This window comes from Salvelinus namaycush, unplaced genomic scaffold, assembly GCF_016432855.1.
Source record: "Salvelinus namaycush isolate Seneca unplaced genomic scaffold, SaNama_1.0 Scaffold1320, whole genome shotgun sequence".
Lineage (NCBI taxonomy): Eukaryota > Metazoa > Chordata > Actinopteri > Salmoniformes > Salmonidae > Salvelinus > Salvelinus namaycush.
Window position 1 is genome coordinate 12,410 of NW_024058032.1, and position 13,602 is coordinate 26,011.

Here is a 13,602-nt window from a genome sequence, read left to right on the forward strand (position 1 = left end):
ATTGTAAATAAGAATTTGTTCTTAACTGACTTGCCTAGTTAAATAAAGGTTCAATTAAAAATATATGTATTATTTTGACCTAAATTGCTTTTGTTTTAGAGATGAGTACTGAATTGGATTTAAAATTGTCCCATACAATAAGGGGATCTTCTATACCTATTAGAGGTCGTCTGATTAACTAGGGCCGATTTCATGTTTTCATAACAATCGGTAATCAGCAGCATGCTCGTAAGCATTCATTCAAACAGCACTTTCCTGCATTTTCCAGCAGCTCTTAGCAATGCTTGAAGCACTGTGCTGTTTATGACTTCAAGCCTATCAACTACCGAGATTGGGATGGGAATACTAAAGTGCCTATAAGAGCATCAAATAGTCTAAGGTACATTAAATACAAATGGTATAGAGAGAAATAGTCGACGCGTCATAATTCCTATAATAACTACAACCTAAAACTTCTTAACTGGGAATATTGAACCACCAGTTTTCATATGTTCAGAGCAAGGAACATAAACGTTAGCTTTTTTACATGACACATATTGCACTTTTACTTTGTTCCCAACACTGTGTTTTTGCATTATTTAAACCAAATTGAGCATGTTTCATTATTTATTTGAGACTACATAGATTTTAGTTATGTATTATATTAAGTTAAAATAAAAGTGTTAATTTAGTATTGTTGTAATTGTCATTATTACATACACATATATATAAAAAAATCGGCCGATTTAATCGGTATCAGCTTTTTTTGGTCCTCCAATAATCGGTATCGGCGTTGAAAAATCATAATCGGTCGACCTCTAATACCTACAGTGGGGCAAAAAAGTATTTAGTCAGCCACCAACTGTGCAAGTTCTCCCACTTAAAAAGATGAGAGAGGCCTGTAATTTTCATCATAGGTACACTTCAACTATGACAGACAAAATTTGGAGAAAAAAAATCCAGAAAATCACATTGTAGGATTTTTAATGAATTTATTTGCAAATTATGGTGGAAAATAAGTATTTGGTCACCTACAAACAAGCAAGATTTCTGGCTCTCACAGACCTGTAACTTCTTCTTTAGGAGGCTCCTCTGTCCTCCACTCGTTATCTGTATTAATGGCACCTGTTTGAACTTGTTATCAGTATTAAAGACACCTGTCCACAACCTCAAACAGTCACACTCCAAACCCCACTATGGCCAAGACCAAAGAGCTGTCAAAGGACACCAGAAACAAAATTGTAGACCTGCACCAGGCTGGGAAGACTGAATCTGCAATAGGTAAGCAGCTTGGTTTGAAGAAATCAACTGTGGGAGCAATTATTAGGAAATGGAAGACATACAAGACCACTGATAATCTCCCTCGATCTGGGGCTCCACGCAAGATCTCACCCCGTGGGGTCAAAATGATCACAAGAACGGTGAGCAAAAATCCAGAACCACACGGGGGGACCTAGTGAATGACCTGCAGAGAGCTGGGACCAAAGTAACAAAGCCTACCATCAGTAACACACTACGCCGCCAGGGACTCAAATCCTGCAGTGCCAGACGTGTCCCCCTGCTTAAGCCAGTACATGTCCAGGCCCGTCTGAAGTTTGCTAGAGAGCATTTGGATGATCCAGAAGAAGATTGGGAGAATGTCATATGGTCAGATGAAACCAAAATATAACTTTTTGGTAAAAACTCAACTCGTCGTGTTTGGAGGACAAAGAATGCTGAGTTGCATCCAAAGAACACCATACCTACTGTGAAGCATGGGGGTGGAAACATCATGCTTTGGGGCTGTTTTTCTGCAAAGGGACCAGGACGACTGATCCGTGTAAAGGAAAGAATGAATGGGGCCATGTATCGTGAGATTTTGAGTGAAAACCTCCTTCCATCAGCAAGGGAATTGAAGATGAAACGTGGCTGGGTCTTTCAGCATGACAATGATCCCAAACACACCGCCCGGGCAACGAAGGAGTGGCTTCGTAAGAAGCATTTCAAGGTCCTGGAGTGGCCTAGCCAGTCTCCAGATCTCAACCCCATAGAAATTCTTTGGAGGGAGTTGAAAGTCCGTGTTGCCCAGCAACAGCCCCAAAACATCACTGCTCTAGAGGAGATCTGCATGGAGGAATGGGCCAAAATACCAGCAACAGTGTGTGAAAACCTTGTGAAGACTTACAGAAAACGTTTGACCTCTGTCATTGCCAACAAAGGGTATATAACAAAGTATTGAGATTTTGTTATTGACCAAATACTTATTTTCCACCATAATTTGCAAATAAATTCATTAAAAATCCTACAATGTGATTTTCTGGATTTTTTTTCTCATTTTGTCTGTCATAGTTGAAGTGTACCTATGATGAAAATTACAGGCCTCTCTCATCTTTTTAAGTGGGAGAACTTGCACAATTGGTGGCTGACTAAATACTTTTTTGCCCCACTGTATGTTTTGTCGGAAATAGTCAGTTATAAATACTTCTGTCCTAGTTAAAAACAAGTTGTCATCCATTAGGCTTTAACTACATTTTCAATATCCTAGCCCACGTGGAAATTCTGTAAGAGTAATATATATGCCAATTATTTGATGCTCCGACTGCAATCTGTCCCCTATCAACACTAACTTTTGGTGCCAGAGAGAAAGTAGTCAAGACGACTAAATTGATTGAGCCTCTGCCATGTATATCTCACTAGGTCAGGATATTTAAGCCTCCATATATCCACTAGTTCCAATATATCCATGATATTCGGGATTTCCTTAAGTGTATGAAGGGGATAGTTTGTAGTGTCATTTCCTTTACGGTCCATAGCGGTATTTAAAACCGTAATATAATCTCCCCACCATGATAATACAGTCTTGTATAGCTTGTATGGTTGATAAACTATTATATATATTTTCAAAGAAGCGTGGATCATCATAATTTGGTCCGTAAAGGTTAATGAGCCATATCTGTTTATGGTCCAATAACATACACTGCTCCAAAAAATAAAGGGAACACTTAAACAACACAATGTAACTCCAAGTCAATCACACTTCTGTGAAATCAAACTGTCCACTTAGGAAGCAACACTGATTGACAATAAATTTCACATGCTGTTGTGCAAATGGAATAGACAAAAGGTGGAAATTATAGGCAATTAGCAAGACACCCCCAATAAAGGAGTGGTTCTGCAGGTGGTGACCACAGACCACTTCTCAGTTCCTATGCTTCCTGGCTGATGTTTTGGTCACTTTTGAATGCTGGCGGTGCTTTCACTCTAGTGGTAGCATGAGACGGAGTCTACAACCCACACAAGTGGCTCAGGTAGTGCAGCTCATCCAGGATGGCACATTAATGCGAGCTGTGGCAAGAAGGTTTGCTGTGTCTGTCAGCGTAGTGTCCAGAGCATGGAGGCGCTACCAGGAGACAGGCCAGTACATCAGGAGACGTGGAGGAGGCCGTAGGAGGGCAACAACCCAGCAGCAGGACCGCTACCTCCGCCTTTGTGCAAGGAGGAGCAGGTGGAGCACTGCCAGAGCCCTGCAAAATGACCTCCAGCAGGCCACAAATGTGCATGTGTCTGCTCAAACGGTCAGAAACAGACTCCATGAGGGTGGTATGAGGGCCCGACGTCCACAGGTGGGGGTTTTGCTTACAGCCCAACACCGTGCAGGACGTTTGGCATTTGCCAGAGAACACCAGGATTGGCAAATTCACCACTGGTGCCCTGTGCTCTTCACAGATGAAAGCAGGTTCACACTGAGCACGTGACAGACGTGACAGAGTCTGGAGACGCCGTGGAGAACGTTCTGCTGCCTGCAACATCCTCCAGCATGACCGATTTGGCGGTGGGTCAGTCATGGTGTGGGGTGGCATTTCTTTGGGGGCCGCACAGCCCTCCATGTGCTCGCCAGAGGTAGCCTGATTGCCATTAGGTACCGAGATGAGATCCTCAGACCCCTTGTGAGACCATATGCTGGTGCGGTTGGCCCTGGGTTCCTCCTAATGCAAGACAATGCTAGACCTCATGTGGCTGGAGTGTGTCAGCAGTTATTGCAAGAGGAAGGCATTGATGCTATGGACTGGCCCGCCCGTTCCCCAGACCTGAATCCAATTGAGCACATCTGGGACATCATGTCTCGCTCCATCCACCAACGCCACGTTGCACCACAGACTGTCCAGGAGTTGGCGGATGCTTTAGTCCAGGTCTGGGAGGAGATCCCTCAGGAGACCATCCGCCACCTCATCAGGAGCATGCCCAGGCGTTGTAGGGAGGTCATACAGGCACGTGGAGGCCACACACACTACTGAGCCTCATTTTGACTTGTTTTAAGGACATTACATCAAAGTTGGATCAGCCTGTAGTGTGGTTTTCCACTTTAATTTTGAGTGTGACTCCAAATCCAGACCTCCATGGGTTGATACATTTGATTTCCATTGATCATTTTTGTGTGATTTTGTTGTCAGCACATTCAACTATGTAAAGAAAAAAGTATTTAATAAGAATATTTCATTCATTCAGATCTAGGATGTGTTATTTTAGTGTTCCCTTTATTTTTTTGAGCAGTGTATTTACATTCACCCATCTACCTTGATGATCTGTTTGGACAATTTGCACATTCGGATCAAAATTACTGTTAATTAATATCATTACCCCTTTCGAGTTTCTTTGCCCATGGGAGAAATATATTTCGCCTCCCTAGTCCTTTTTCCACACAACTTCATCTAAAATAGTTGAATGAGTTTCCTGTAAACAATATATATTAAACTTCTTCTCTTTTAGCCAGGTAAATACTGATCGTCTTTTCTTATTATCTGCTAAGCCATTCATTATAACTGGCTATACTTATTTCACCATTTACCATATTGAGATACAAGTTTCAAATCTATTTATCATAATATATGTTTGTAAACTCACCATTTAAAAGTACCATAGTGATTGAGTGTCCATATAGCTATACCATGATATTTGCATTGCTACTAAGTAAACCTCCAATTGTTCCCCACTATTCAGTTGTTCCATCACTGAGCCCAACTCAAGAAAGAACTTGATATACAGTTGAAGCTGTTTGAGAAGGCATGCAAAACGTAGCAATAATAGGGAGATTTGATTAACCATTGTCACGTCCTAGCTGATGAAACTCAGCTACACCCCAACGGTCCCCCGTTGTGACCATATTCCCAAGCATCTCTGTGTTGTCAGACCTTTGCCACCAGGGCCACAATAATATGCCCCCTCTCTGATTGTCCGAGTGTGACCCCCTCCCCATTGGTTACTGCAGCTAGTGTTGCCAGCACTGCCACTGCCTGGGTGGGGACACCCCACTGGAATCTCCACCAGTTAGGTACAAGGTCTTCAAGGTTCTCATTAGCAGCTTTGAGAATTTCCTTGTATATTATGCTCTCCCATCAGGGGGATTTGGCTTTGTAGGACCAACCCTGCCAGGCAGGCTCAGAATCTTGAGTGTGTGGTGCTGCTTTAGTAGGTCTCAGACCACATTCATCTTTCTGATTTGGCTGCGTATAGGCTACTTACGGTAGGTCCATAAAACAGATAAGGACTTCTCCTTAGCGTATGGGTCGCTCAGGTATAGGGTTGGGGATAGGCCAATAAATAAATCAACTACATGTATGATATATTTTAAAATGTATATCCCACATCTGCACAAAATTGAAAGCTCTCATAACCCCTGCTCACAAGCACACATGGGCTCTGGGATTTGCAACCACTATCCTTTTTCACTGACTCAACTCCACACTTTTTCAAACACAAAAACACACACCCCACCTTCCATCACAATACTCCTGCACATACCCACATACTGTGTCCTCTGTGTTTTATCTCTTCCATGTTGATTCAGTACTTTTGTGTTCCAGTTCCTTGTATTTTAAGATGTACAATTTAGTTAATTATCCTTTCTTCAATGCTATCTTATCAATTCATAAAATACAATAAATGGAAAGTCTAATACTAATTATTTTTCCAACATTCCCTACCTAGAATGGTATAGTGTAGTTGTAGTATATTTATTTAAATTGTTGTATTTTATTGCTTTTCTAGATATTTTTTTAAATTACAATCCCAACCATGGCTAATATTGAGTGTTTCATTATTAGAAACCTCTATGGGAACTTTGTAATATTTAGAATAGCCACGGAGTAGTCTGTGTCTCGGAACATTTGGTTATCAATATACAGTTTATAGACTACGAGAGCTACACTTTTCCTTTTTAATATCTTCTCCTTGAAGATTGGGTACAGAGCTTTGCGCCGTTCTGCAATTTCCTTCGGAACTTATCATTCATGTCTATTTTCATGCCAGTGAGTCTTTTACCCAGGCTTTCAACCATTATTTTATCTTTAAAGAAAGCAAATTTGGCAAAGATTGGGCGCTCATATCTCGGGTCCTCTCTGTCCGAAACAGTGTACACGTTCAAGTTGGATTTTGTCAACAGCTTCGCGTGGGTTCTGAAGCGCTGTAAGAAGGAATTCCTTCACCACATTTTCAGGAACTTCTCCTTTTTCTTGGATAGCAGTAAGTACCATATTTTCTCTCATAGATCTATTCTGTATGTCAAGTAAGGCTTCTCTCAGAAAGATGTTCTCCTTTAAGTTCATTTAACGTCCATTTCAATCTTATTGACTGTCCCTTTAAGCTTGTTTGTTTCTTTCTCCATTGTCGCAGCTTTTTCGTCACTCGTCTCGAGGCTCGCCTTCAACTCCTTTATATATTTCCTAACTAATTCAAGTACCGTAATTGCTGGACTATTAAGCGCACCTGAATATAAGCCGCACCCACTGAATAAAAAAAAAAAAAGTATTTTGTACATAAATAAGCCGCACGTGTCTATAAGCCGCAGGTGCCTACCGGTACATTGAAACAAATGAACTTTACACAGCCTTTAAACGAAACACGGGTTGTAACAAAAATAAATAGGCTTTAACGAAACACGGCTTGTAACAAAAATAAATAGGCTTTAACGAAACAGGCTTGTAACATTTTTTTTTTTTTTTTTAAATAGCAGTAAACAGTAGCCTACCAAGAAAGTCCTTGGTCACTATCTTCCTCCTGTGCACTGAAACCACTGAAGTCATCTCCTTTGGTGTCGGAGTTGAATAGCCTCAGAATTGCTTCATCCGATGTTGGATCGTTTTCATTGTCGCTCTCCTCACTTTCATCCGGAGGCAAATTCCCCGCTGAGCTCATGCTGCCCTCTTCAATACGCAGCAGCTCCACGCTGTCAGGACCCACTGGCAGACTTGACCATAAGTCGCTCTTCGCATGCGGCCCGTTTTAGTGAAGGATTTCTCCCCACTTGTCATCCAAGCCTCATTTTCTAGTTCGGGCCATCTGCTTTTCTTTCCTCTGAAAGCTTTTGTTGTCTTTTTGCACTAAGTCAGTTTCTCACGCTGCTGTTTCCAACGTCTTATCATCGACTCATTAAGGCCAAGCTCCCGTGCAGCAGCTCTATTTCCTTTTCCAACAGCCAGATCGATCGCCTTCAAATTGAAAGCTGCATCATATGCATTTCTCCGTGTCTTTGCCATGATGAGGGTGACAAAATGACTACCGTAATCAGAATGATGGAAAGTTTGAGCGCGCTCGATTTACGTCACATTATGTGACGGTGCTCAGTTTTTTGGCGGCATGAATTTGTGAAAGCGGGAAAAATCCATAAATTAGCCGCGTCATTGTATAAAGCGCAAGGTTCATAGCGTGGGAAAAAAGTAGCGGCTTATAGTCCGGAAATTACGGTATGCAGTTTGTCATCGATCGATTTTAAAAGATTGGTTTCCACCGTAACCATTCCCGGTAGTGAAAAGCATAAATCGTCTGTGTCCGTCAGTCTCATTTTCTTTTGGAGATTGGTTCTCCTTGTTTACTCTGTCATGTTTGGTGTTGCTTGTTGTTGTAATATTTGTCGATACATTTCTTAAGCCTGATGAGTTGTTTTGTGTTATCCAGATTGAAGGTTATTACCCACGAGTATGTAAAGTTCTAATATTTAGTCTTACAGATATTGAATATTATGATTCTATCTTGAGGCAATCTGCACCGCTGTGTAGAGTCTGCCATCTTACCTCCGTTCCCATCTAGTGGATTTTTTTTTAACACCGGCTATTTCTTTTCACTTTGTCATACAGGCCAGGAATATGGAGTGAATGCAATGTTGTTGATCTCTTTGTATTTCCAAGTATTGGGATCATGTTATGGGTATGCTTGTCACCGGCAGGAACTGAGGAGTTTGTTAGGATCAAAATAAATATGAAAGAAGAAAAGCCCAGTTAAAAAGTTACAGAGAAACCCACCTCAGTCTTCTGTGAACAACTACACACATTTTTATGCAAAAGACACCAGAAGGGCTTTCCAAGAGGTGTTGACTGTTCCTGAGTGGTCTAGTCTCAGTCCTGACTTAAATCTGCTTAAAAAAAATCAGAGACGAGGTTTAAATATCGCTTTCCGTCAATGATCCCCAACCAAATGTAATGAACTTTCGCAATTTTGACAAAAACAATGGATATATTTTGCCCTAAGAGTTGTGCAAAGTTGGTAGAATTCACAGCTGTAATGTCTGCCAAAGGTGCTTCCACCAAGTATTTAAGATTTACGTCGGCCTCAGCCCGATCAAATCCTGCCAGTCTGCACAGCGCGATATCAACCCAGAGCATATCGGACTGATTTTTCTCCACGATATCTCCGGATTCCTACCGCAAGCTCTGAAACTTTACACCGGATCATCGCAGCTAGCTAGCTGCTATCCGAGTGGCTTAAAACTGGCTAACGTTTATGTCCCGAAGCAAGCACCAGTTAGCCTGGAGCTAGCCTCGAGCTAGGCCCATCACCTGGCTAGCCGCAGAGATCCATCAGTCAATTCCTGGGCTACAATACCTCTTTTGCAATTTGGCCTGGACCCCTTTACTGCCGACACGGATCCACGCTGATCCATTACAACTGGTCTGCCGACGTAACCGTCCGAGGGGGTTTCTACAGGCTCTTCCGTTGCGACGTCCCCCTGAGGCCCATCTGCTAGCCTGCTAGCCCCGGCCTGCTAGCTGTCTGAATTGCCGTGTCTTCAGCTCGCCAACTTACTCAATGGACCCTATGATCACTCGGCTACACATGCCTCTCCCTAATGTCATTATGTTGGTTAGTGATTATTGTCTTATTTCACTGTAGAGCCTCCAGCTCTGCTCAATATGCCTTAGCTAGCCCTTTTGTTCCACCCCTCACACATGCGGTGACCTCACCTGGCTTAAATGGTGCCTCTAAGAACAAAACCTCTCTGATCGTCACTCAATGCCTAGGTGTACCTCCACTGTACTCACATCCTACCATACCCTTGTCTGTACATTATGCATTGAATCTATTCTTCCGCGGCCAGAAATCTGCTCCTTTTACTCTCTGTTCCAAACACACTAGACGACCAGTTCTTTTAGCCTTTAGGCGTACACTTATCCTACTCCTCCTCTGTTCCTCTGGTGATGTAGAAGTTAACCCAGGCCCTGCAGCCCCCAGCATCACTCCCAATCCCCATGCGCTCTCATTTGTTGACTTGGTTTCATGCATGTTAACATTAGAAACATCCTCCCTAAGTTTGTTTTATTCACTGCTTTAGCACACTCCGCCAACCCGGATGCCCTAGCTGTGTCATAATCCTAGCTTAGGAAGGCCACCAAAAATCCTGAAATTTCCATCCCTAACTATAACAGTTTCCGACAAGGTAGAAGTGCCAAAGGTGGCGGAGTTGCAATCTACTGCAGAGAGAGCCTGCAGAGTTCTGTCATACTATCCAGGTCTGTGCCTAAACAATTCGAGCTTATACTTTTGAAAATCCACCTTTCCAGAAACAAGTCTCTCACCGTTACCGCTTGTTATAGACCCCTTCAGCCCCCAGCTGTGCCCTGGACACCATATGTGAATTAATCGCCCCCATCTATCTTCAGAGTTCGTACTGTTAGGTGACCTAAACTGGGACATGCTTAACACCCCGGCCGTCCTACAATCTAAGCTAGATGCCCTCAATCTCACACAAATTATCAAGGAACCTACCAGATACAACACTAAATCCGTAACCAACCTCTTAGATATCATCCTGACCAACTTACCCTCTAAATACCTCTGCTGTCTTCAACCAGGATCTCAGTGATCACTGCCTCATTGCCTGCGTGCGTAATGGGTCCACGGTCAAACGACCACCCCTCATCACTGTCAAACGCTCCCTAAAACACTTCAGCGAGCAGGCCTTTCTAATCAACCTGGCCCGCGTATCCTGGAAGGATATTGACCTCATCCTGTCAGTAGAGGATGCCTGGTTGCTCTTCAAAAGTTCTTTACTCACCATCTTAAATATGCATGCCCCATTCAAAAAATGTAGAACTAAAAACAGATATAGCCCTTGGTTCACCCCAGACTTGACTGCCCTTGACCAGAAATGTGCATCCTGTAGCACTAATTCCAAAAAGTTTTGGGACACTTAAGTCCATTGAGAATAAGAGCACCTCCTCCCAGCTGCCCACTTCACTGAGGATAGGAAACACTGTCACCACCGTTAAATCTCCGATAATCGATAGTTTCAATAAGGATTTTTCTACTGCTGGCCATGCTTTCCACCTGGCTACCCCTACTCCGGCCAACATCTCAGCACCCCCTGCAGCAACTTGCCCAAGCCCCCCCCCCCCCCCCCCTCGCCGCCTCCCCCACCCAAATACAGACAGCTGATGTTCTGTAAGAGCTGCAAAATCTGGATCCCTACAAATCAGCTGGGCTAGACAATCTGCACCCTCTCTTTCTAAAATGATCTGCCGAAATTGTTGCAACTCCTATTACTAGCCTATTCAACCTCTCGTATCGTCTGAGATCCCCAAAGATTGGAAAGCTGCCACGGTCATCCCACTCTTCAAAGGGGGAGACACTCTAGACCCAAACTGTTATAGACCTATATCCATCCTGCCCTGCCTTTCTAAAATCTTCAAAAGCCAAGTTAATAAACAGATCACTGACCATTTCAAATCCCACCATACCTTCTCCACTATGCAATCTGGTTTCCGAGCTGGTCATGGGTGCACCTCAGCCACGCTCAAGGTCCTAAAAGATATCATAACCGCCATCGAAAAAAGACAGTACTGTGCAGCCGTCTTCATTGACCTGGCCAAGGCTGTCGACTCTGTCAATCACCGCATTCTTATCGGCAGACTCAATAGACTTGGTTTCTCAAATGACTGCCTCGCTTGGTTCACCAACTATTTCTCTGATAGAGTTCAGTGTGTCAAATTGGAGGGCCTGTTGTCCAGACCTCTGGCAGTCTCTATGGGGGTGGCACAGGGTTCAATTCTCGGGCCTACTCTTTTCTCTGTATATATCAATGACGTCGCTCTTGCTGCTGGTGATTCTCTGATCCACCTCTACGCAGACGACACCATTTTGTATACATCTGGCCCTTCTTTGGACATTGTGCTAACAAACCTCCAAACGAGCTTCAAAGCCATACAACACTCCTTCCGTGGCCTCCAACTGCTTTTAAATGCTAGTAAAACTAAATGCATGCTCTTGAACCGATTTCTGCCCGCACCCTCCCGCCCGACTAGCATCACTACTCTGGACGGTTCTGACCTAGAATATGTGGACAATTACAAATACCAGGTGTCTGGTTAGACTGTAAACTCTCCTTCCAGACTCACATTAAGCATCTCCAATCCAAAATTAAATCTGGAATAGGCTTCCTATTTCGCAACAAAGTCTCCTTCACTTATGCTGCCAAACATACCCTCGTAAAACTAACTATCCTACCAATCCTTGACTTCGGCAATGTCATTTACAAAATAGCCTCCAACACTCTACTCAGCAAACTGGATGTAGTCTATCACAGTGCCATCCGTTTTGTCACCAAAGCCCCATATACTACCCACCACTGCGACATGTTTGCTATGCTCTCGCTGGCTGGCCCTCACTACATATTTATTTTTTGGGAAAATGTTCTATAACTTTCTTTCACTTTGAAAATGTGGAGTAGGTTGTGTAGATCTATCGGAAAAAACATCAAATGTAATCCCTTTTTAGATTGAATTTTAAGGCAGACACTGTATGCAAGTCCTATAATAAGCAAAGACAAATTATAGCTCTGTTTTCAATCAAAATAAAACAGGCTCATAGAAATGGCTGGAACGGTATCATACACATCCATGCATTTGATACCATTCCATTTACAACATTCCAGATATTATTACAAGCCACCCTCCCCTCAGCAGCCTCCTCTTTGTGTGGGATTTGAAAGAATTTGACTATTGCCTGCACAGACAATGAATTATTAGCCTACATATTCATATTGACCATAACCTGACCTGATTATTATGTCCTGGAGGTTGGCCTTCCTTCTTTTCTCTTCTTCCACAGCGAAAAGCAAGCTGTGAAAGGTCCCTTTCTCTTGCAGCTCTGCCAACACATCAGCAATCACGTGACCCACAAACTGACTGTATGCCAGGAAGACAGAGAGAGAGAGAGAGAGCATGATCGTTATGTATGAGGTAGATGGCATACAGGGTACTTTTTGGATTCACAGTTAATACAGTCTGCTCTGCACCTTGGAAATGTTTGACAAATGTAAACAATGGCAATGTGTTTAGTTCAGTGGTTAACCTGAAAAAGATCCCAATGAAAAGTTGTCTCGTGTGCATAATAAATCATAATACATCTCTGTTTGAAGCACAGAGTTGTGGGCTTCTATTTTATTAAATTGTCTGGAACCTAGCTCTGGTCCAAGTCGGAACGTGCACTAAAGCCCCGAACAAGAGCTATCTGGAACCCACCTGTCTCTCTGCACCTTGGCCAGGTTGTCAGGGGACAGTGGGTCCTCCTCTAGCGTGCGGTTCAGTTCCTTCTGGGATCTGTGCAGCTCACGGGTGGCATCTGACAGTCTCCCAGACTCTCTCTCAAACTGACGGGCTGCTTTCAGGTTCTGCTCTGCCCCTTTCTGCTGTTCAAGGACCTGTCCAATGTCGGCTGACACAAACTTCCACAAAAACATATGAATACGGGCTGAATAGGAGAAAATTACAGCTTAGATAGCAAGCATACCATTAATTTGCTAAAGACGCATCATCGCTTGAAAAAGCCAATTGACATTAGCTCCGCGTATAATGTTAGCTGAGGATAATCAGATAATACCTTATCAGCTTCTGGACGACCCCTGTAGGTGTCGGGCATGATGTGACCCAGCACTGCCAGCTGTGCCTCACAGTCCTGGAGCACTGTACACACGCTGAGCAGCTCTACCCCAGACAAAGGAACCGACATCCTGATGGTCTGTGAACACTGAATTCGAGCGAAATTAGCCAAGCAATTTACAACATCGCCTATCTAGCTAGCTACTAACGATACCGTTTTCTAACTGTGCCATTTTTGTGTTAGAAAATATCCTGGGCAAAATGCTCAATAACACAATCAACAGATTCGTAGCTAGGTATATTTCTTACGTGTCTTCACGGAACGTGTTGAAGTTTACTAGCTATATTTATGCACAATAAAAGGCCAGTAGTTTAACTAGAGCATAGTTTAGCTTGTCTAGCAGCACACTTGGTAGTTTACCCCGGTTACCCTGGTAACGCACAACATTTGATTATTGTTTTCAAAAAATGACAAATTCTTATCTACTTTGATTATTAT

The 13,602-nt window shown here is 43.1% G+C and overlaps 1 protein-coding gene across 1 annotated transcript; it reads right to left on the bottom strand.

Moving 5' to 3' along the window:
* Positions 1-12,212: 12,212 nt before the first annotated feature.
* LOC120036378 (dynein regulatory complex protein 9-like) lies at positions 12,213-13,240 on the bottom strand. The gene is made up of 3 exons (XM_038982848.1): positions 13,105-13,240; positions 12,747-12,949; positions 12,213-12,410 (listed from the first exon to the last, which is right to left on the bottom strand). Exons 1-3 carry the CDS (start codon positions 13,231-13,233, stop codon positions 12,248-12,250), a joined length of 495 nt encoding a protein of 164 aa, XP_038838776.1. The 5' UTR covers positions 13,234-13,240; the 3' UTR covers positions 12,213-12,247.
* Positions 13,241-13,602: the final 362 nt, after the last annotated feature.